General features: G+C 41.7%; 1 protein-coding gene across 3 annotated transcripts in view; it reads right to left on the bottom strand.

The window, feature by feature from the left end:
* Nucleotides 1-5,622: 5,622 nt before the first annotated feature.
* CPLX1 (complexin 1) overlaps nt 5,623-23,215 on the bottom strand; it is a 241,343-nt gene continuing 223,750 nt past the window's right edge. For all 3 annotated transcript variants that reach the window (XM_040361877.1, XM_040361868.1, XM_040361885.1), the window contains one exon: nt 5,623-6,500. In XM_040361877.1, coding sequence (XP_040217811.1) covers nt 6,303-6,500 — 198 coding nt within the window. In that variant the 3' untranslated portion in view covers nt 5,623-6,302. The remainder of the gene's footprint in view (nt 6,501-23,215) is intronic.

The following is a 23,215-nucleotide window of genomic DNA, read 5'->3' as shown; positions in this document are numbered from 1 at the left end:
TATATATATAGCACCCTCTACCTTAGGTACGAGCTAAGTGTAGGGTTTTTGTGTAAGCTGCCAGTGCAGGTAAATTTAAACAGGCCTATGCTGTGAGCTAAGCCTGTTTGTCTTTGATCTGGGGGCAGGGGAGGGGTTTAGTGTAGCAGTGGGTGACTGACATGTCCTTTGGTTTTTGGGCGTCTCCTCTGTTTCCAGGGAGAATGTTCTGGATAAGGGACAAGGCAGAGAGCTAGAGTGACATGGGGTACATGTGAGGAGCTCTGACCAATCCCCATCTAGGTTGGGCAGGGGGCAGGCCTCCTACGTATACCCATGGTCAGCCTGCTGGGGGAGGAGTTGTTGGCTGGGTGAACTGAAGGATGGAGTGCTAGACTGTCGTGCAGGAGAGACACATCTGGGGGGGTTTAACTCCAGTGGAGGAGCTCGGAGCTGGGAGGGAGGCTCTCCTTACACGGTCATGGAGGGGTGTCTTGGAACAGGAGCTAGGAGAGACAGTTGGTCCACACGTTCAGAGTAAGTCCTTCAGGAAGGATCCAGGGCAGGTGTCGGTGAGTGAAATCACAGTGGAGAGATCTGGAAGAGGCATGCCAGGGGAGCTGGATGCAGAGCCAGAGGGAGAGACTGTAGAGTTTGTGTCAAATCGATACAGCCATGAGGGCAGGCAGGATTTGCAAGTCGCCATTAAATCTTCTCAATCAACCAGTTGCTGCCACGAGGGGATACTACAGGCCCCAGCCTACAACAGTTTCATCATACTAAATTAACTGGGATTTATTTAGAGTGACTAGTCATTACTGGTGGCGCGACAGGAATACTAAGACTGTGACAGAAAGAAGAGTTCTGAGGTAAAAGTCGGTGAAGCAGTGTGCTAGAGGAAAAGATGTTCTGAGGTAAAAGTCTGTCAAGTTTATGGTCAGCCATCTAAGTGGGACACAGTTACTATACTCTTTGAAGTATTAATGTTCTATGGGCATCCCATGTTCCTTTCCCCAACCAAGTTCAATCCCCTAATAAAATAACAAAAATAAGCAAGAGACTTTTCATTGACTAAAGGAGTGTGTTTAATGGATGTCTGGCAGCAGGGTGAAATGTGTGGATGTTGTAACTAGTAGCAACCAACCGCTATATATATATATATATATATATATATATATATATATATACTAAACTGCCTGCATGCCACTGACTATCCTGGATCTCCCAGCAAATCGCTCTGTGATCGTCCAAAGCATGCATTTCAGGTGCATGCTTTGGCCAATAAGCAGCCGTCAATGTACTGCGATCTTGCAGTGCATTATGGGGCGCTCTGTGGTGCTCGAATTTGCCGCAAACGCCTCATATGTTCAGTTCGTTTGCGGACAAATGAACACCCGATGTTGGAGTCGAACTTACGTTCAATTCAAACATCGGGACCATCCCTAGTCATAAGCAGAGAAAGTCAAAGGTGAAGTTAAGCCATGACAAAAAAAGTCCTACAGTCAAGGGAACAAATACACCACAATACGGGTTAGAACTCTCTGCACTGGGTGTTAAAAGAAACTATCACTTAAACCCATATTGGCACATTTGGGTGTTCATAAACATTTGTGGAAATACATGTTTTCCAGTGCAGAGCTGGCAATGGTACTCCAGTCATGTGGAGCAAGACAGTAGCATGCACCTCCACCTTCCAAATAAGGAAAATACTTTGCTGGCTAAGGAAAATAACCAGATAGTGTTGAACAAGGTTTTCAGTTATCTGAAACTGGGAGCTTGGCTCTTTCAAGGATGCTGTTGTGCCCTCCAAGAGACTGTAAATGCCTTGGATACATCTCTTATTGTATTATGCATGTACATATTCACCTGGAATGCTGCAAACTGTTCAATAAATAATTTTCCTGATTAACGGAATAGGTAACATTTAGGTCTAAAACCGCCTTTGTGACCATACCAATAGGCATAGGCACGGAGGTTTATTGTGCTCTTCTAGAAGCCCCCTGCCTTCCAGAATAAGATATTTTGAAAGGAATCTGTCCAATGAGGCCTTTGCTATTTCCATTTTTCTAACAGCCTCCTAGATTGAGCACCATTAATGTTTCTTGACTGTTTTCTTATAATAACAGAACAGACACTGTGTTAAAAGAATTAAAGTGGGTGTAAATCCTCACATATAATTTGACCCATAGGATGTAAATAGTGCCATGACTAGGTCTGTGACATTCGGGTTAGTATGATGGCGCTGTGGGGAGGTCGGGTTACTTGATGTATCTTATGTTACATGATGATGCAGGGTGGTTGGGGAGGCATTTCTCTGAAATGACACAGCTTACTTATTGTCATTATGGTGTCAATTTACTAATAACAGTTGTGATCCATGGAGCTGAAATAAAAAAAAAAAAATTTTGAGCGTAAAGATATTTGCGTGCTTTAGCAGAAACGAAATCCAGAAAAAAAGAAAATTACAAGGTAATAGTACAACATCATAACCCCTTTCTAGCTATATAAAATAACAACTTTGGGCAAACATCCACCTGGTAAAAAGAAAACGCAATAATAGAACACAATGTAAGAAAAGCATGAAATCACTTTATTTTTTATTGGCTGTGATTCCACGTTTTAAAAGAACATTTGAACTGAAATCATGCAATGAGGAATAGCAGGCAAATTACGAATGAAATTTACATTCACAAAGTCTCTACATCTTCCTTTTTTTTTTTTGTCATCACTAAGAAGACTGAAGCATGCATTTGATCCGGGTATATGAGCATTTAAATTACAAAATGATTTAGCTAATCACAAAGTTATGGCTGAGCGGATTTATTTCTATGTGTGAAAACAGTTCCAAAAGACTGTTACCCGAAACATTGTACTGACACAGAGAGGAAACATATATTAATGTGGTGTACACAGAAGACATTACATTTAATTCACAACAGCAAGTCAGTAACATTACATGACAACAGCATATTAGTAAGCTTGTCAAAGGAGACATGTAGAGCAGCATTGATAGGTGTTACTCTGACACAGAAGGGAAAAACACTAAACTAACACGCAGTAAACATAGACGGAAATATTCAAGTGCAAAATAACACATGACCAATTCTCTTTTACACATAGTAGCATTCAAAATTAATATTGCAGTCTGTTTTTTTAAATATGGCTTTCTCTAAAGGTAGATGTAATTTATGCGTAAAAAAACCTAAAACGATGCCACATTCTTTCCACTTAGTCATTACACTCTGAAAAAATTCAGAGAGCGATGATTCCCCTTTCCTTTAATGTGAAACAGAAGGAATTGCAAATATAGCACTCAGTTGGCAGAACCTTAGGTCTTGTTTAATGCAATGCACCCCTTCCTGATTATAAGACAAAGAAAATTACAAAAGACTACCTCAATTACCTGAGATTAAACACATCTATGGACAGAAAGCAACGAAGGATGACAGAGATATTCAGCAATAATTAAACAAATGAACCAGGCTTCTCTTTGGTCTTGTATTTAAGCCTCACATTCCATTTGTTAAATAGGTACATGAGATGAAAACCTTTAAAATAGCGATAAATACAATAGTCAATGCAATTGTGGCTCATTGATCTATTTAAAAAAAAAAAAAAAAAAACATTTTATTTATATTGATTTAAAGAGCAAAATCTTTTAGTTTAACAAAATACATCTACTTACAGTATTTTACCTATCTACAGGATTGTATAGAAATCTGTCAGGAACTCAGCTGATGCTGGAAGCTGCCTTTGCTTAACTCTTAAAAAGAACCTGTCATCACCTGCTCCACTGACAATAAACACAGACAGGAAATTTGTATTAGGTCATAATACAGAAGGCATGTCTGCTATAATAATTTTATATACTTAAGAAAATATAACAATGCTGCATTTCTGCTACAACACTTATGGGATTGTGGGATCCCCATCATCCCCTACATCATCATTATGCTTCACCTGCAAGTACAAACACATCTTCTAAGATCTGCACTGAAAGCCACGGCATTGTAAGCCCATTGTCCTTATTTACTATGTAGTGGCTTTCAATGTCATGTAGTTCACAAAACCTCTTCATCTGACGTCTCATGGAAGTATTGATCTTTTTAGTAGAATTGCAGTATTGATATTTTTCCTCAAGATAGTCAAGTGTACACAGTAAGAGGGGGTTATGTAAGAAGACCTAATGCAGTTTGCTTGTCTGAGTTTAGTTCTCAGCATAATATATGATGGAAGAGTTCCTTTAAACAATGACAGTCCCTGGGCAGGCATGTGACTGTGTATATGATGATGATGATGTGCTTAGGCCTGCAATTAGCATTGTTTCTTGGAATAAGGAAGTAGAAGCAGCCTCCAGTACTGAATGGGAGCTTGACTTGTATCATATAACAGCTGTCCTGAAAGTTCTTGTTTGTAGGTAGTTCCACTGCAGTGAGTTTTCTGTTAATATATATAAAATTTCTGCCGGCTTCAATTATGCTGTATTTCGTGGGAGAAAATGCAAGTATGGTATATGCTTGTTCCCGCTGCCCACCTATCAAATGTTTTTTCCAGAAAAATGCAGAATAGAAACCCTCTGTCTGAAGCCTCGTACACACGACCGAGTTTCTCGGCAAAAACCAGCAAGAAACTTGCTGGGAGATATTTTTTGCCGAGGAAACCGGTTGTGTGTACATTTTCGTAGAGGAAACTGTCGAGAAACTCGACGAGCCAAAAAGAGAGCATGTTCTCTATTTCCTTGACGGGAATGGATAAAATTGGCATGTCGAGTTCCTCGACAGCCTGACAAGGAACTAGACAAGGAAACCGATGGGTTTTGCTCGTCGAGTTTCTCGGTCGTGTGTACAAGGCCTGAGTGTTGGTCATCAGTGGAAGTCCCTTGCAGACACCACTCACTTATACTCTGCTCTGTAGCAAGAGTAACACCACCATTAGTGCTTGCTGTCTTACGTCATTATTTTTACTGGTGTGTTGTTGTGTGTACTTAGCTAAATAAAAATGACAAGCGCCGAACAATCAGGGCACTACAGGAGGGTCCAATTACTGCAGTAACAGAAGCCCTAAGGGGAAACCCATGCTGCAGTGCAATTCTTTTTATACTAAAAGTGGAAACAATTCTGGTTTACAGAGTACCAGCTAAACTGTTATTAAATTGCCCATCTAAACATTTGTTTATTGTGAAAAAGTAACAGTATCTCTGTTCAGCAGGAGCTGTTTCCATTGATCGATAACAAAAGACCATTAGCCTAAAGAACTCTGCAGCTAAATCAGCACTTTGTCATAATTCCACTTTCTATTTCATTCTAAATACTCTACACAAAGAACACCTTCAAGTAAAAAGGCCTGATAATTATTACTCAATGTAACAAAAAATAAATAAATGTCATCCAGCAGCATAATATAAATCCATTGTGTGCCGCCTTCCAATTTTAGGAAGCTGGATTCTACTCCCATTCCTGTTTGCCAGTAAAGCACTTACAACTGTGGTTTATGTATTAAGATGCAGTACATAGGCAAATCTGGAAAATACAGGATTAGTGACTATTGAAATGTTAATCGCGGTACAAAATAATTTGGAGCTTTGTGCTATCTCAGTCAGCTCTAGTAATTATGAACTTAAAAGAAATAGTATTTAAAAGTAAATGAAGTTGCCAGGATTTTAATAGCAAATGTTCTAATCAAATAATCACAATGGGAAATATTTCACAATAGGCCCTAAGTATGATTAAATAGAAACAGGGTACCATTTTTCATGTTTGTCAAAGGCTGTTGCAATTTGTAGTCCCAGGCATAGGAGCTTTACATGGTTCATTTTCTGAATTGTCTCTTACTGTTGGATGAACATGAAATGAAAAACACACATTTGATTACCTCCTAATGATAAGTTGCCTGCTTTGTTTTCATCTTTTTTTTGCCAGAAGCAAACGTTGATTCTGCCCTTTTCCAAAACTTGCTGGAAAACCATGTATAATGTTAACAGCAATCCACTGACTCTCAATGGATAGTAAGTATAAAGTATAAAGTTGATTGTGTATACAACCACTAAATTGAACACACAAATGTACTATGGCTTATAATAAAATTGCGTAGACTGCAGCTCATAACCTTGACATCCTTTGAGAGGTGTCTACTGTATGTAACTATGTACAAAAGGAAAGGAGAAAATAAAGTAGAGGGAATATTAGTGAGCAAAGGTTTATAGACGGGGGGGGGGGGGGGGGTGGAGAGGTGTAGCATGTGGCAATACTGAAATCTCCCACTAAACAAGGGAAATCCATTGCTTTTCTGTTTATGCATTAAACAGTCCCACAGTCTACTACGTTTTATTTCTTGAACATATCTTGAAGTGGACCTGGGAGGTATTTAATAACTGTGTCTAGAATACTTTCTTCCTCTTCATCCTCCTCATCCCCACAGCCAGCAGGGATGGCCTTTTTTGGACGTGTCAAGCTCCCTTCAGATTGAGCCTCCATAGCAGCTTGTGCCTCTGCTTCTTTCTCTTCTTTCTTCTTAATGCCATACTGTAAAAAAAAATAAACAATCAATAAATCAATTCCAGTAAAATAGCTCATAAAAGCAAGCAGTTCAGTTCATCAGAGGCTTTCATTTCCTTCCAATGGAGTATTCCCAGGTGTACCCAGGACTGCTTTAAACTACCATGAGGCTAATATTCCACTACCACTAAGCCCCATGCCAAGTGGAAAAGATTTACCATAAATATCCTGTATAATCCAATTATAATAACTACCAATGAGCAGCAAGACTTGGAGTGGGGATCTTTTTATTTGTAGATGAAAAAACACAATAAACCCCCTAAGGGTGGGACTTTGAAAGTGACCACAAACAGAATTAATTATGTAAGAAATATAAATATTATTAAATACAAAGGGGCAGATCCACAAAAGAATTACGCCGGCGTATGTATTGATATGCCGGCGTAATTTTTAATTTCCTGCGTCGTATCTTTGTTTTGTATCTTCAAAACAAGATACGACGGCATCTCAGGTCGATCCGACAGGCGTACGTCTTAGTACTCCGTCGGATCTAAGATGCAATTTTTTGGCGGCCGCTAGGTGGCGTTTCCGTCGAATTCCTACTACTGTTACTACTACTGTCACTACTGTTATGAGGCGTACTCAATGTTAAGTATGGCCGTCGTTCCCGCGTAGAAATTTGAAATTTGAAAAGTCGTTCGCGAATAGGGATTTGCGTAGAATGACGTTACCGTCGGAAGCATTGGCTTGTTCCGGGTTAATTTCGAGCATGCGCACTGGGATACCCCCACGCACGGCGCATGCGCAGTTAAAAAAAACGTTGTTTACGTCGGGTCACGACGTATTTACATAAAACACGCCCCCATCACAGAGATTTGAATGCCGCGCCATTACGCCGCCAAAGATACACTATGCCGCCGTAACTTACGGCGCGGAATCTTTGTGGATTTGAAAAAAAAACAAGTAAGTTACGGCAGCGTAGTGTATCTTAGAAACGCTACGCCCAGCGGAAAAATGCGCCGCTGTTCGTGGATCTACCCCAAAGTCAGTAAAGATCATGGATAAAAAACACAATGGAGTAAAATGAATCCAGACAAATCTTTCTTAGGATGGACAAAAGACCACTTAAAATCAGACCTGAATCGAGTCTGATTTTAAGTGGTCTTTTGTCCATCCTAAGAAAGATTTGTCTGGATTCATTTTACTCCATTGTGTTTTTTATCCATGATCTTTACTGACTTTGTATTTAATAAAATGTATATTTTTTACATAATTAATTCTGTTTGTGGTCATTTTCAAAGTCCCACCCTTAGGGGGTTTATTGTGTGTTTTCATATCCATGAGGGATGTGGTGACCATCAAACAGGTACAAATCTGTGAATGCTGTTTTTTTTTTTCTTTTTGTTTGTAGAAAGTACTGGCTTTGGCCCCTACTGTCCAATGTCCATTTGTCCAAGATCAGCTGTTACACCTCGAGCCAGCTCTGAGGAACTTCCAATCTACCTCAACCACTTCTTCCATGTCATGATCAACTCCCACTTACCCACAGTCAGTTCAATAGCTATAATATTGAGGGGAGGGGTAGTAATACAGTCTCTTATACCATATACCACACAGATAGCAAAAAATAAGTAATAATAACCCCTAGCAGTGGTGCCACTGAGTGCAATTATAATCCCTAGCATTGGTGTTAGTAGAGCGATAATAACCCCCAGCATTGGTCTCAGTGGATGCAATAATAACCTTCAATATTGGTGTGAGTGTACCAAGTAATAACCCCAAGCATTGGTGTCAGTGAGTGAAATAATAGACCTCAACATTGGTGTTAGTGGACATAATTATAACCCCCAACAATGGTATAGTAAGTGTAATAGTAACCCCCAGAATTTGTATCAATGGATGCAGTCATAACTTCCAAAACTGGTGTCAATGAGTACAAAAAGCCTCAACATGCCAGTTTACTTGATTCCAGTAAACATAATAATAACAACCCCCAACATTAGTGTCAAAGGCCGCAATAATAGCCCCCAGCACTAATGTCATTACTATTAGTAATCGTGCACCAGTAATAGTATTAATATTATCATTGACAATGAAAGTTAAACCCCCCCCCCCACATTGGTGGTCATGACAGTAAAAGTTAACTTCCCATCTCCTTTTGCTGCATTGATTGTCATGGTAGTGAAGTCAACCTCCCATTGGTGATCACTTACCTGAGCATATTCCCTCAAGTCGCTGTCTCTCCCTGAGCCTAGACTTTACATGTACTGTGGGTGTAGGTGACTACCCATAGTACAGGCACTTTCTTTCAGTGCCTGATTCTGAAACACAGACAGCATTCCAGCACCTGTCACCCTGTTCCCACTCAGCCGATGCCACTCTAAGTGGTCTAAGCACATAGAAGGCTGCTCCCCTCTCTGCTGTATATATTCGGAGATAGAACTACTAGCCCCAGGGAGATACCAATGCCTGTGGACATCATAGAGCTGCTGATCGCCGCCTTCCATCTCCACCAGCCAGGTATAGGGGAACCTCTGCAGGGGAGAATCAGCTGTCTGGGGCCCCCGGATGTAAGAGGTGGGGCTTTCTGGGGACACTAATGTAAGGAAGGGGCCCTCTGGGGACACTGGTGTAAGTGGGGGATCTGCACTCAGATATGTAATGATATATATATACACACAAATAGTATATACATATGTATGCCCACCCAAATGTTTGACTTTTTTTACTTCTCTGCTATGGGCTATAGCCTGAGATCTTTTGTAGACCCAGCAACAACCCTGGTGGGGGCCCTTCATGGTTTCTTGCATCGGAGCCCTGAAGATTCTAGTTACGCCTCTGAATATGGGGAAAGGGATCCTCTTGCCATGGCAGCTACACTACAGAAATAGACTCTTTATTAAAGAATTCACTGAAGTATCTGTTTTTTTAAAGACTGATCCTTCTGTATATTATTTATATTGTGAATATGTCAATAGTCATATTCTAGAGAAATTACAAAATAGCACAAGAATCCTGTAGGAACAACATTTATGTGTAAAAAAAGAAAAAAAAAGCTAAAAACAGTAGAGTGCTAAATATATAGACATTATGGCACAATATATAAGCCCCTCTCTAATAAATGATTAAAAATAGCTTCTAAGGACAAATTTGGTGTAGCAACATTGCGTTGTAATAATTCATACGATTGATGCTTTAATAAGCTATGACATTCTGTCAAAATCATAGACACAGAAAAATGTAGGTCTGTCCCTCAGGCCATTCTCATATTAATTATATTTAAGAATCACAAGAAAATGGAAAGAGTTTACATAAAATACAAGGCTTCAGTACATGAGTAAGATTACAGCATGTATTAATTAATTTATGCTCAAGAGAATCCTATACAGCAATAACAATTATGCTGATTCTACTCAAATGGGTAACTGATGTCAGTTTTTCAGCAATTGATTGGATTTTAACTTTAAAAATGGACTCTGGATGTATTTAAATTAGGGTTTATAATTTATATTACAGCATACCTGTCACAAATCCATCCTTCATTGTGAATTAGGCTGGTATAGTACCATATACCACCAATGAAAAGTGTTCTCTCTGTCTGGCAAAGTTTTGATTTGCTGCTACAGTATAGAGACTGCGAGCAGGGTAATGAGTCTCACCTTCTCCCCTCTGCAGTGCTAGCAAGGCAGAACTGACTTCTTTAGGCAGAGACCAGCAGCCCACTCCTCATAACTCTGCTGTAGATCCCACTCTGCTGCATATGTCCTTGCCGCTGGCACAGGTTGAGAGGGAGATGTGGTAATTCGTTATTTTAGCTGGAGATGGGCTTTAAAGCTGATCTGTAGCCAACCCAATAAAGTTGTGCTCACTTTTTTTTTTATGTTATACTTGTATTAGATTGTGTATGTTACAATAGCCTATTTTGCAAGTCAAATTTGTTTGTTACTAATTACTCTGTTCAGTGACTTCACAAACCTGAAAACGAAATGACTTAAATAATGAAACTTTCATGTAAACCTGCTTGTTTGGCCCCCCCGACACCTTCCCTCATCCCAGATGTATACTTACTGCTATGCCATGGCTTTGGTCTGATGCAATGATGATAGCCTGTTGCTGAAACCATCATTCCTCTGGTCAGTGCAGCCAGAGAAAAGAGGATTTTAGGAACAATCTGTCAACAGGCTGTAAAACACATTATAGTGCCAAAATGACACATTTTCATTGCAACTAAACCAGTGTCCTTTAATGCTACAGTATTAAAAAGGGGGTTTGAGATCTTCAGTCTAAATCCAGTAAAAACGTATTAATTTTTGTGGAGACTTTATAAAAATGAGCAGCATAATTGTTTTTAAAAGATACAAAACAAATAAACAAACAAACAAGCAAAATGTACCTTTCTCTATTCTAGCCGTATGTGTTAATGGCACACCAAGCCAGATGGACCAGAGCATCATCAGGCTACAGATTAAAACACACTAATCTTTGTTTATGACAACTGGGATGCAAATCAATGCCCTGTAACTAAGATTGGATAATTATACTACAACTGTAGCTGATACATTAGCATATCCCCCATAGATATAGACTACACACACATGCAAAAAAAAACTTAAGTTAATGTCTCATTTTATTTTTAATGCTAATAAAACACATATCCTACTTTTTTTTCAAAAGGAAGTTGAAATAGTAAATAACTAAACTTGTAATCTAAACAACATAAATTACCGTTACGCTAAGCCAAATATATATCCCTGGCTATTTTCGATTTTTTTCCATAATCGCGGTGCACAGATGTGTGTGGGCGTTAGTCTTGTTGGCTTTTAATAAGTTACTAATAGGAAAATCCCAGTGGCTGTGTGTGCCATGGAAGCACTCCCCAGGCTTACACTAGCAGCAGGAAGCATCATCCTTGTTATTACCACAGTACTGTGAGTTGTTTAAACTCGTGAAGAAGAAATATGCATTAATTAACATGATTGCAGAACAAAGAACACTGCATATTAAATTGCTGCATACATAAACATCAAGTGAAAAAGTAAAAAAGGACCACCCCAAGTTTATAACATAAATTGTAATAATTTTGCCAAACTAAAGATCCCTCACTGGGGGGCGTGGCCGGACCGTGAGGGAGAATGGATGCTTAGCTGCTGAGCTCCTGTCACCCTGGGATAACTTTCCACCTTTACAGCTCACCCAGCCTAAATTTGCAGCTTTTACCGACATGGGAACGGCCTCAAGGTCATCATCTGCCTCGAGATCCCGTTCACCGAGGGAGAATAACGGTACAGAGACATTTTCAGTCACGGATATGTCCCGCGCTAACAGAGGGAACATGGCGACGTCTCGTCAGAGGATTACCTCAGGTAACTCACAGCAGCAGCACAGGGACCCTGAGGAAATTATCCTTAGCCCGACACCGAACCCAGTCTCCGCTTCGGTGGGACCGGAGGTTCGGGGAATACAGAACACCACAGCTCAAAGATCATTGACCATTGAGGATTTAAAGAATGTAGCAACAGACATTAAGGATGCTCTGGCGGCTGCAATCTCAGAGTTGCGGTTAGACCTCCGCTCCCTCACAGATAGAGTCTCACACACTGAAACTGCTTTAGAGGACCATGAATCTATCCTCAGGCGTTCCACAAGGAAGGTGGATGATCACACTCTCCAATTAAGAGACATGAATAGACATATGGAGGACCTCGATAATAGAGGACGCCGCCAGAATTTGAGGGTCAGGGGTTTACCTGAATCGGTCGAGGGGGACCTTGTCCCCCAATCTGTGGTAGGCCTGTTTAATTACATACTTGACAGACCACCTCAGACTGACATAGATCTTGTCAGAATTCATCGTGCATTGCGTCCTAAAGGAAAAGACACGGATCCACCCAGAGATATAGTATGCTGCCTGGCTGATTTTAGAATTAAGGAAGAGATCTTAAGAAAAGCTAGGGGCAAGCAATTAACTTGTCAAGGTGCACCGATTCAACTCTTTCAAGACCTGTCGGGTATCACTTTAAAACACCGCAGGGATCTCAGACCCCTTTTGGATGTCCTACGCGACAGAAACATAGGGTATAAGTGGAAATTCCCATTCTGCCTGTCTGCATCTCATCAAGGGCGCACTGCAATGTTGAAAGTCCCGGAGGACTTGCCCAGATTCTGTGACACCCTGGGGATCCCGTTGATTGCGGTACCAGAATGGTATGCAATGTACCGTCAATCCGTACATCGCTGGCCACCACAGCGTATGGAACCCATGGAGACTCAGTCTACCAATTACCGCCGTCGGCGCTCTCCCTCAGAATCAGGAGTACCACCTGATGATACGACATCTGGCTCTCATAACCTAGGTTCACCTAGGCCAGCTGCCAGGAGGGCACGAAGAGACCGTTAATAAATACCTACCTGAAGTCTCCTGTTGGCAGAACATCCTGCCCTTCCGTTTATGGTTCTGGAGTAAAGAAAAGAGTCGGTTATGTTCTTTTTTGGAGTTTATCTGTTCATCCTATTTTCTACAGAACCAGTTTGAAATTTGTTATGACAGGGTACATCCTTGAGATATGACAGATAGTGTCTTCATCTGATACGCATCTACCTGAGAACAGATGGCTTAATTCTGTCAGATAGAGCTGACAGCACCCTCCTTATAAAACAAATACCTCAGCCTATATAACAACAGGACTCCATGGGTCTCCTCCGTGACATGCAGAGAATCAAACTTTCTTTTACACCAGGAATGGATGACACAACAATCTATATGCCGCTAGACTAACGAGAACTGGAGCACTCCCCAGTGCACTAAAATCTGAGTGATTAAACCTAAATGCTGAACACTAGGGATGGAATTTTACCCCTTTACCCCGCTACAGTGAATGCTGTCTTAATGTTGCCTTATCACTAAAAATGTTCTCTTTTTGTTCTATTTTTTGCTTGGTAAGCCTGTTATTACCTACCCACATATACTCCACCCGTGTCCATTTATGGAATCTCTGGACTTTACGCACGATCCTGGTCTAAAACACAGGGAATAATTGGCTCTACCAATATAAAGACTGTCATTCTGCTCACAAATAGTTTCTCTAGCCCATATAAATGCTGTGCGTAGGGAGACTTTGTGAACATAGACTTAAGAGCATTCTTGAGACTTCACCGGGGCTTACAGCCCACTATGAGACTTTCTTATTCTACATACTTGAATTTTATCCTGAGAGGTATGGTTATTTGTAAATTTTCCGGCTGGAATCTCTACTACCTGAATATGCTCTCTTCAATTCAATATGTTTTGGTTATAAAAGTATCTCTCTCATTTGTTTTGATGAGTAGCTTTAGATATGCTTTAGAGGGGAGAGTTTAGATATTGATACAGACTATTCACTTGCAATGCTTACGGATTGAGTGGTGTGGTTTCCATGACTATACCACAATATATCTCTGGGCACCACTGGGAGGTAGTAAGATCATTGGTGGGGGATCCTAGCATGTTTCCCAGCTCTTGGGAGAGGGGGATGTGTTATGCTTGGCCCGATCTGGAAATGGGAGAACCCGGTAATAATAGGGGGGAGTGGAGGAACGAATGTTACCTTATTGGAAGGACGCTACCCCTGACTATACACTACGAGACTCACCAGTGTATTGATTATTATCCTTCCTATGTGGCAATATTAATACTCCCTGGGAAATAGTCATTGCCAGAGATTTTAAACATGGCTGGCATATGTTACCTTATGTTAGGGGTTGTCCTAGGGTGACATGGGACAATCCCATTGGTATTACTTGATTGTTAATATTGTTGGTTAATATTTTCTAAATTCACTGATTTTTGCTTCCAGGCTCGGTCCGGCCGACCCCCATACGGTAGGGCCTGGTAGCTCTGATACCCACTGGTTGTGGTAAACCCGATTTGGGTGCACCGTACCCTTAGCCGTTCGGCTTTTTATTAATTTCAATTGAATATTGGACACTGTACTAGTGTACAATTCTCCATTTCGCAAGTCCTACTAATTTGCTTACTTAACTAGGCTTGTAACCTCCCTTTTTTCTCACCTTTCCTCCTCTCGTTCACTTCTCTCCACTTATCACTCCAGGTCTCTAGGGAGATGATGGTTGACAGAACTGACACAAACCCCCGGTCTACTGACCAAGACACCTCTAACATGAATTTGAAACTGTACTCTCTAAATGTAAGAGGACTCAATACACCGGAGAAACGCTCCCTGTTGCTTTCCTCTCTATGGAAGGAAAAGCCGCAAATTGTTCTACTACAAGAAACTCATTTCAGGACAGATAGCATTCCCACACTGCGAAGCAGCAATTTCCCAACTGTGTATCACGCCACCAACGGGGTATCGAAATCAAGAGGGGTATCCATTTTACTATCCAAACACTGTCCATTTCGGGTTGAAAGCATCGAACAAGACCCAGACGGGAGGTTTCTCTTTATCAAGGGCAAGATTTATAACTCACCAATGACCATTGCTAATATCTACGCCCCTAATTCACAACAGGTTAGCTTCTTCAGAGACGTAGTTCAAAGACTCACGGTCTTTCAATCTGGAATGCTGATCCTAGGTGGGGATTTCAATGTCCCCCTAAATCCACTTCTTGACACATCCAACGGCTCCTCCTGCCTGACTTACCAAGCTCTTAGGGCCATTAGAACCCAACTAGACTTGCTGACTTTACACGATACGTGGCGTACACTCCATCCCACAACAAAAGATTATACCTATTACTCTAACCTACATACCAAATACTCGAGAATTGATTTCTTTTTTGTAACCCAGGAAGATTTGACTAAACTCTCTGATACTTCAATTGAGCCTATGGTGCTATCAGATCACCACCCTATCACGATGACGCTATCCTGGAGGGGATTCTCTCCGGGTAGACCAGTATGGAGGATGGATGATTCCATTTTGCTTGACCCCAACCTGGCTACTGAAGTGTCAGAGACTATTACACAATACTTTGCTAATAACTCCACACAGGAAGTAGCACCGGCATCGGTTTGGGCTGCTCACAAATGCGTCCTCAGGGGGAAAATCATCTCTATTATGTCCAGACGGCGCAAGCTCAGATCTGCCAGACTTGATGAACTTTTATCTAAAATTAAAAAATTGGAAGCTGTTCATAAACGTTCTGTGGCGGTGGTTTCCCTTGATGCTTTATTGGAAGCCAGAAAGGACCTCCAAACTGAACTGCACAAAAGACTCCAATACAAATTTAACCTGACTCATAAACTCTACTATGAATTCGGCAATAAGTCTGGCAGGTTATTAGCACACGCATTACAAAAGAAAAAAGAAGCCAATACGATTCATTCCATCACCACCCCCACAGGAGAGATTCTACATAGGTCAGACTTGATAGCCAAACAATTTACATCTTTTCTTTCATCGCTATATAACTTACCTTCTCCGGCCGGGTCAGGGACGCCTATACATCGGGGAAGACTTATAGACGATTTTCTATCTGATTATGGTGTGCCGGCATCTCAGATCCCTGACCTGTCTCATTTAGATGAGCCAGTGTCGGTGGAAGAGGCAAGGTGTGCATTGAAACAATTGAAGCCAGGCAAGAGCCCTGGCCCGGACGGTCTAACAACTGGATACTATAAAGCACATGCTGAGTTGATACTTCCCCATTTTGTTAAGGCATTCAATAACATTCCTTTCTCTCCTTCTACTGGAACAGACTTACTTGAAGCACATATCACCTTGATACCGAAGCCTGGGAGGGACCATACGTTAGTTTCAAATTATCGTCCCATTTCATTATTGAATGTGGACCTAAAACTTTTCGCTAAAATACTGGCCAATAGATTACTTTCCCTCCTCCCGAATTTTATCTCCACTGATCAAGCTGGATTTGTCCCAGGAAGGGAGGCGCGGGACAACACCACGAAAGCAATAAACATACATCGCTGGTTGACAACCTCAAAGACCAGGGGATTTTTGCTTTCCCTTGACGCCGAGAAGGCGTTCGACAGAGTGGCCTGGGACTATATGGAGGCTGCGCTTCGTAGGCTTGGCTTGCCACAGCGCTTCCTACAAATGATTATGGCGCTATACTCAACACCCACAGCCCGGGTTAGGGTGAACGGTCGCCTGTCGGACGCCTTCTCGGTTCACAACGGCACGAGGCAGGGTTGTCCCTTATCACCCCTGATCTTTATTTTAACTCTGGAACCCTTTCTAAGACGTCTGCGCGATAATCCGGACGTGCGGGGAGTCGACGTTAAAGGGAAACAATATAAAGTGGCGGCATACGCGGACGACGTCCTTCTATTTTTAACGAATCCTCTGGTCTCCATACCGAATTTACTTAAGGACTTCAAATTATTCAAAGCACTCTCTAACTTTAAAATCAATTTCGGAAAGTCAACTGCACTGAATGTGTCCCTTCCTCAAGAGGTAGTGGCCCTCTGCAAACACAATTTCCCCTTTAAATGGGACCCGAATGACCTAACATACTTAGGCATCAAATTGCCCACTAAACTCTCTGATCTGTACGCTAGGAATTTTTTACCTGCCTTACAAACCATTAAGTCGGATCTGGAGATATGGACTAAAGGCACGGTATCCTGGTTCGGAAGGGCGGCGATTCTGAAAATGAACGTCCTTCCCAGGCTTCTCTATCTTTTTCAAGCCATACCCATTAAACTCCCTGCCTCTTTTTTAGCCTCCCTCAAAACCACATGTAGACGATTTCTTTGGGCTGGACGTCCAGCCAGGTTAAATTGGGACAGAATGACCATGCCCAAGCTGAAAGGTGGACTGGGAGTGCCGGACCTATCTAGATATCACAAAGCATGCTTGCTTACGAGAATAGTAGATTGGCATGCCCACAGAACGGAAAAAGACTGGGTTGAACTAGAAGAAGCCTTTGTTGGTTTCCGGATTTCACACCTCCCTTGGATAGATAAGGCACTCACTCCTAGGTCATGTACATCCCACCCCTTGATTGGCCCAACCCTTACTTACCTTAGAAAGACACATGAAGGCTCGCTCGCGGCTTCTCACCTAGGTCCTATGACCCCATTTAACCATAACCCCGGCTTTCCGAAGAGTATTGACACTAGGGATCCAAGAAGATCTGGGATGGCACCTTCGGTACGAGCGCATCAGCTTTTTGAGGGGGGTAAACTTCTTTCTCACTCGGCTATGATTCAGAAATTCCCGGACTTCCACATACCACGCTATAAATTTTTTCACATTAGAAAGTTCCTCCTAGACTCACAGGCCTCAGACTCGTGGTGCAGGGATCTGTCACACTTTGAAAGGCTTTGTGAATCCTCTGCTCCACAACGACATCTTATTTCTGAAATTTACTCCTGGCTCACTCCACAAAACACTGCTATGACCACCATCCACGCGAAATGGGAAACTGACCTCCAGATATCATTATCAAATGACGACTGGAGCTCAATTTGGACCCATACACACAAGGGTTCTATTAATGTATCAGCCCAAGAGAACAGGTACAAAATTTACTCAAGGTGGTATAGGACCCCAAGCAAATTGCACAAATTTTACCCAACGGTATCTCCGGCTTGTTGGAGATGTGGAGGAGAGGAAGGCACTCTACTACACATATGGTGGAGCTGCCCGAAACTACAGCCCTATTGGAAGGAGATACACTCACATATTACTCGAATTACATCTTACACGCCAGATTTTACCCCAGGACAGTATCTTCTCCATCACACCTCTCTGCCCCAATCGATGTATCGAAAATCACTCTTAATACACTTGATTAATGCTGCTACTCAATGCATCCCAATAAGGTGGAAAGACCCCCTTCCGCCTACATTGACAGAATGGCAGGATAGGGTGAACAAAATCGAACTGATGGAAAAACTGATTCACCAGGCTAGAGACAATACTGAAAAATTCAGACTCATCTGGGGAGGCTGGACTCAATATAAGAACTCCTTTACACCCAATACGGAATAGATCTTGACTCACTGACTTGACTAACATATCCTCTAAAACCTCCTTTATGAATGTAACTGTTTAGGTAAACGGGTCGCTGTTACATTCTATATCTTGTTCTACTCTCTTTCTCATCTATCCTGATCCTTTATTACCTCTGTCTGCAACGACCGACTATATGAACTTGCGAAATGTGTGTTACATTTACAAATTCTTTGAAAGGGATACGTGACCCTTGGGAAAGCTACTTTTGATTGTAAGGTGTGTACGGGACCCCCTATCGCCCAGGGTACTGGAAGCGGGGGGAGACACTCAACGTGATTACCGACCAGATGTTTATCTTTATTCTTTTTAACGTTCCTCACTCGTTCTTTACTCCCCATCCCCGAGCCACAGCCGAGATCCCGTTAGGGGTGACCGGGGTTGGGGATCGTCCCTTCTGGTCTCTTTTTTGAAATTTCACACCCCTGTTCCTAGGTTTTACCACATTGCGACAGCATGATTGGGGTTGCCCCCCCTTTCCTCAAAATTAGACTCCCCAATCTAGCTTTAATAGGACGGATATGGTGTACAGTGTACCCTCGAGGGTACACCTCCCCTATATTCACTAGCGCCTACAGTCTAGGGGACACACATTAAGGGGAAAATAAAATGAACTGTTTTAATATGACTTTCAAATACTTGTACTGTATCTACAATATTCTTTGCAAATGTCACTTTTTGTTGCATCACCTACTTAATGTGCGTACTGTATATCCTATTGTATTGTTATTTACTCTCAATAAAATCTATTCTGGAAAAAAAAAAGATCCCTCACTGAATTCTGTTCTGGATGCATTACACAACTTTGTTTCCTATGAAATAACTTGTTAAAATGTTAGATGACTGGCTTTTTTAAAGGCCCACTGGTTTCAATACTTTCTAAATCTGGAACAGGTTTGAGATCAACAAAGTCAGAAATATTTCTGCATAATAGTTCTTGGTTAGAAGGAAGAAGAAGAATCAGGCTAAAGCCGTTTTTACTCTGTTTTATACCTGGGCTGTTCCTTGGAGTGTGGCATTCCGTTCTCTTTCTTCCTTTCGTGTGTACACAGAGCTAAGATGGGCTCTCCTAACGACCACCTATAACCAATGTGAGTCACTAGAGTATCACAGGACAACTGCTTGGAGCAGGTTCCAAAGTCTATATAGTTCTTGGTAACAATTCTGGGTTAGTACTAAACAAACGAAATGGTTAACCAGTGAAGCCCCATACACACTATCAGTTTTCCTGCTGGTTTTCTCTTCAGGTTTACCAAAACCATGTAGTACAAGGGCCTGCCTGATTGCATTCAAATTGAAACGCTTAAGGTTTGACCTCATATTAGATGGTTTTGGTAAACCTGAAGAGAAAACCATCAGGAAAACTAATAGTGTGTATGGGGCTTTACGCTTATATATTGAAGCTCAGCCAGGCCAACAGCAAACCCTTCCCCCTCAGTCTGAGGCCTCGTACACACGACCGAGTTTCTCGACAAAAACCAGCAAGAACCTTGCTGGGAGATATTTTTTGCCGAGGAAACCGGTCGTGTGTACATTTTCGACGAGGAAACTGTCGAGAACCTCGACGAGCCAATAAGAGAGCAAGTTCTCTATTTCCTCGACAGGAGAGTCTGATTTGGCTCGTCGAGTTCCTCGACGAGCTGGTTTTCGACGAGAAACTCGAACATCTGTATGCTAAGAAACCCGCGCTTGCTCAGATTAAAGTATGAGACGGGAGTAAAAGTAGCATTTGTAATGGAGATAACACATTTTTAAAGCTGTAACAGACTGAAAAGTGCAAATCGTCTCTTACCAAACTTTTATTTAACACGCAAACACATGAAATTAGCAAAAGCAGCCCCAAGAGTTTATCCAGTGGAATCGAACTTCCCCTGCCGTTGTATGTATGTATTGTATGTCACTGCGTTTGAGAACGAGGAGATTTTGGCTTGACAGTGTGTACGCAAAGCAAGCTTGTCGAGTTCCTCGACAAGCCTAACAAGGAACTCGACGAGGAAAACGTTGTGTTTCGCCCGTCGAGTTTCTCGGTCGTGTGTACGAGGCCTTACTCTCACCTGGTTATTTATTCAGCAAGATATTGCCAAGTGATCAAGTTATACAGCTGCATGTCAAAATCTTTAGAGCCAGATCTTTGGATATATCTCCATGGAAAGTGTTAAACGCACATAACCTATAATTTTGAGTTTTACTAAAAAGTACACTTAACAGAGTGCATATCTGAAGTTAATTCTGTTTCCTTTCTTGTTAATCTCAGTCTTGGTGTGCAGGCAAGCAAGAAGGTCTGCAGACAATTTTTACAAGCAAGATTTAAAATAGTCTGGGTCAGTGATAACAGTTCTGAAAGCACTCATTAAACAAACAGAAGAAGTCTAATAGTGTAGGATTGCAACATATAGGGGGTTATTTACGAAAGGCAAATCCACTTTGCACTACAAGTGCAAACTACAAGTGCAAAGTGCAATTGTAACTGCACTGAAAGTGCACTTGGAAGTGCAGTCGCTGTAAATCTGAGGGGTAGATCTGAAATGAGGGGAAGCTCTGCTGATTTTATCATCCAATCATGTGCAAGCTAAAATTATGTTTTTTATGTTCCTTGTATATCCCCCTCAGATCTACAGCGACTGCACTTCCAAGTGCACCTTGCACTTGTTGTTTGCACTTGTAGTGCAAAGTGCATTTGCCTTTCATAAATAACCCCCAAAGTAACATATTTTATGATAACACTTATCCTTTAGGAGACACTTAATTCTGGATGTTTTTCCCAAAAAATGTCAGGCAAAGGGCAAGGGGGCTAGTTACCACTATTGCCTGTAGCTAATATTTTCTCCAGTACTGCTTTACCATTCATTGTTCTGTACTGTGTCTCTGTATGGAGCCAGCCACCTTGGGAGAGGCAGGACTTTGCTTCTTCATGCAAGAGCCACCAGCAAGGAGAACAGTGAGCACTCCAAATGAGGCAGAGACAGTCAAAGGCAGCATTTTCTTAGATTCACACTGCAGATATAGTTTAAGGACAAGGTACATTTACATTAGTGCACTGCTATTTTTCAGGAAGAAATCTAGACAAAAGGTGTACTGCTTAGACATAAATAGCATTTATAAAAGTTAATAGCATATCAAATCTACATTTTTGAGTTCAGATTTATTTTAGGACACCATAGGGTCTGCGACTTTAAATTTCTGAAATGCAACTACAGTAACTGTGTGCATAACACTGTGAAAATTCTCGGTCAGTGCATTTTCCTGTCTTTAACTACTAAGCCAATTAATATATTTGTAAAACAATCTGTGAATCACAAATTCTCCCAACAAACACGTTTTCCAATTTTTTATAGATTTTTTTGCCAATAATTCACCAATTCACGTTTACATTTCTATATTCCTGTGCAGTTCACCATTTGGAAACTTGCATTGAGAGAAAAACATAGACAGACATTGTTTTTGAAAATTTTAGTTGTCTGACTATCTCTACTTTCAGAGGCATGTCCCTCAAAGTCATCATGTACAATGCAGAATTGGACGGAAACCTTTTATGGGACTTTGAAAGGCAGAGAGTCTGATTAAACCATTAATTATATAAAAAAATATTTATTTGAATAAAGTTAGCTTTATTCAAATAAATATTTTTTGATATAATTAATGGTTTAATCAGACTCTCTGCCTTTCAAAGTCCCATAAGAGGTTTCCATCCAATTTTGCACTTTAATCAGGGATGTGGGCAGAGGGTCTCTTTCCAAACTAGTTTCCGTCACTATCATACACTCATGTACAATTCAGGGTTATTAAGTCAACAACTAATACAAGTGTACCTCAAGGTCCCCTGTCTTACCAATATCAATACTATGCATAAATAACTTCTTGGAGCCCGGGCCATTGTAAAATAACATCCACAAGGTGGCTCTTCAGGTCCAGGAGGCCATCTATTGATGTCCTCGGCTCCTCCAGCACTGGGGAACGTGTCACTGAGATGCCAATGCGCGTGCCTGGCAGCCGCGATGTCCACCAGGTACCCGTGATCGGCCGTTACACAGCCAATGACGTGGATCTGTGTGTTTAAACACACAGATCCACATCCTGTCAGGGAGAGGAGACCGATGGTGTGTCCCTTGTATATAGGGACACAGATCAGTCACCTCCCCCATTCAGTCTTAACCCCTTCCCTGCCAGTCACATTTATACAGTAATCAGTGCATATTTATAGCACTGTTCGCTGTATAAATGTGAATAGTCCCAAAAATGTGTCAAAAGTGTCCGATGTGTCCGCCATAATATCGCAGTCCTGACAAAAATCACAGATAACCGCCATTACTAGTAATAAAAAAAAAATCATAATTCTATCTTCAGTGTATACCCCCCATCCGAGCCCCGTTTTACTTATCTGACCCGTCGAAAGTCCCGCGAGCGGACCCGAGATCCTCTTCGCTGTTCAGCCTGGCCACTGATTGGCTAGAGCGGATGGATTAAGAGCAGCGCAGCCATTGGCCGGCGCTACTGTCAATCACATCCAGTGACGCGGCGCACCGAGGGGCGGGGCCGAGTGATACAGTGAGCGGCTATGGCCGCTCGCTGTATAACGGGAGCGAGCCCACAATTACTCACCACCATGCAAGTGCTCTCGCATGACTGTGGTCAGTACTTGCGGGGAGACAGCCGCAGAGGGACCCCAGAAGACGTGGTTTGGGGCCAATCTGTGCAAAACGAACTGCACAGTGGAGGTAAGTATAACATGTTTGTTATTTTAATTTTTTTTTTTTTCCTTTACTA

Source organism: Rana temporaria, chromosome 1 (genome assembly GCF_905171775.1).
Source record: "Rana temporaria chromosome 1, aRanTem1.1, whole genome shotgun sequence".
NCBI lineage: Eukaryota > Metazoa > Chordata > Amphibia > Anura > Ranidae > Rana > Rana temporaria.
This window is presented reverse-complemented; position numbering and strand designations above follow the sequence as displayed.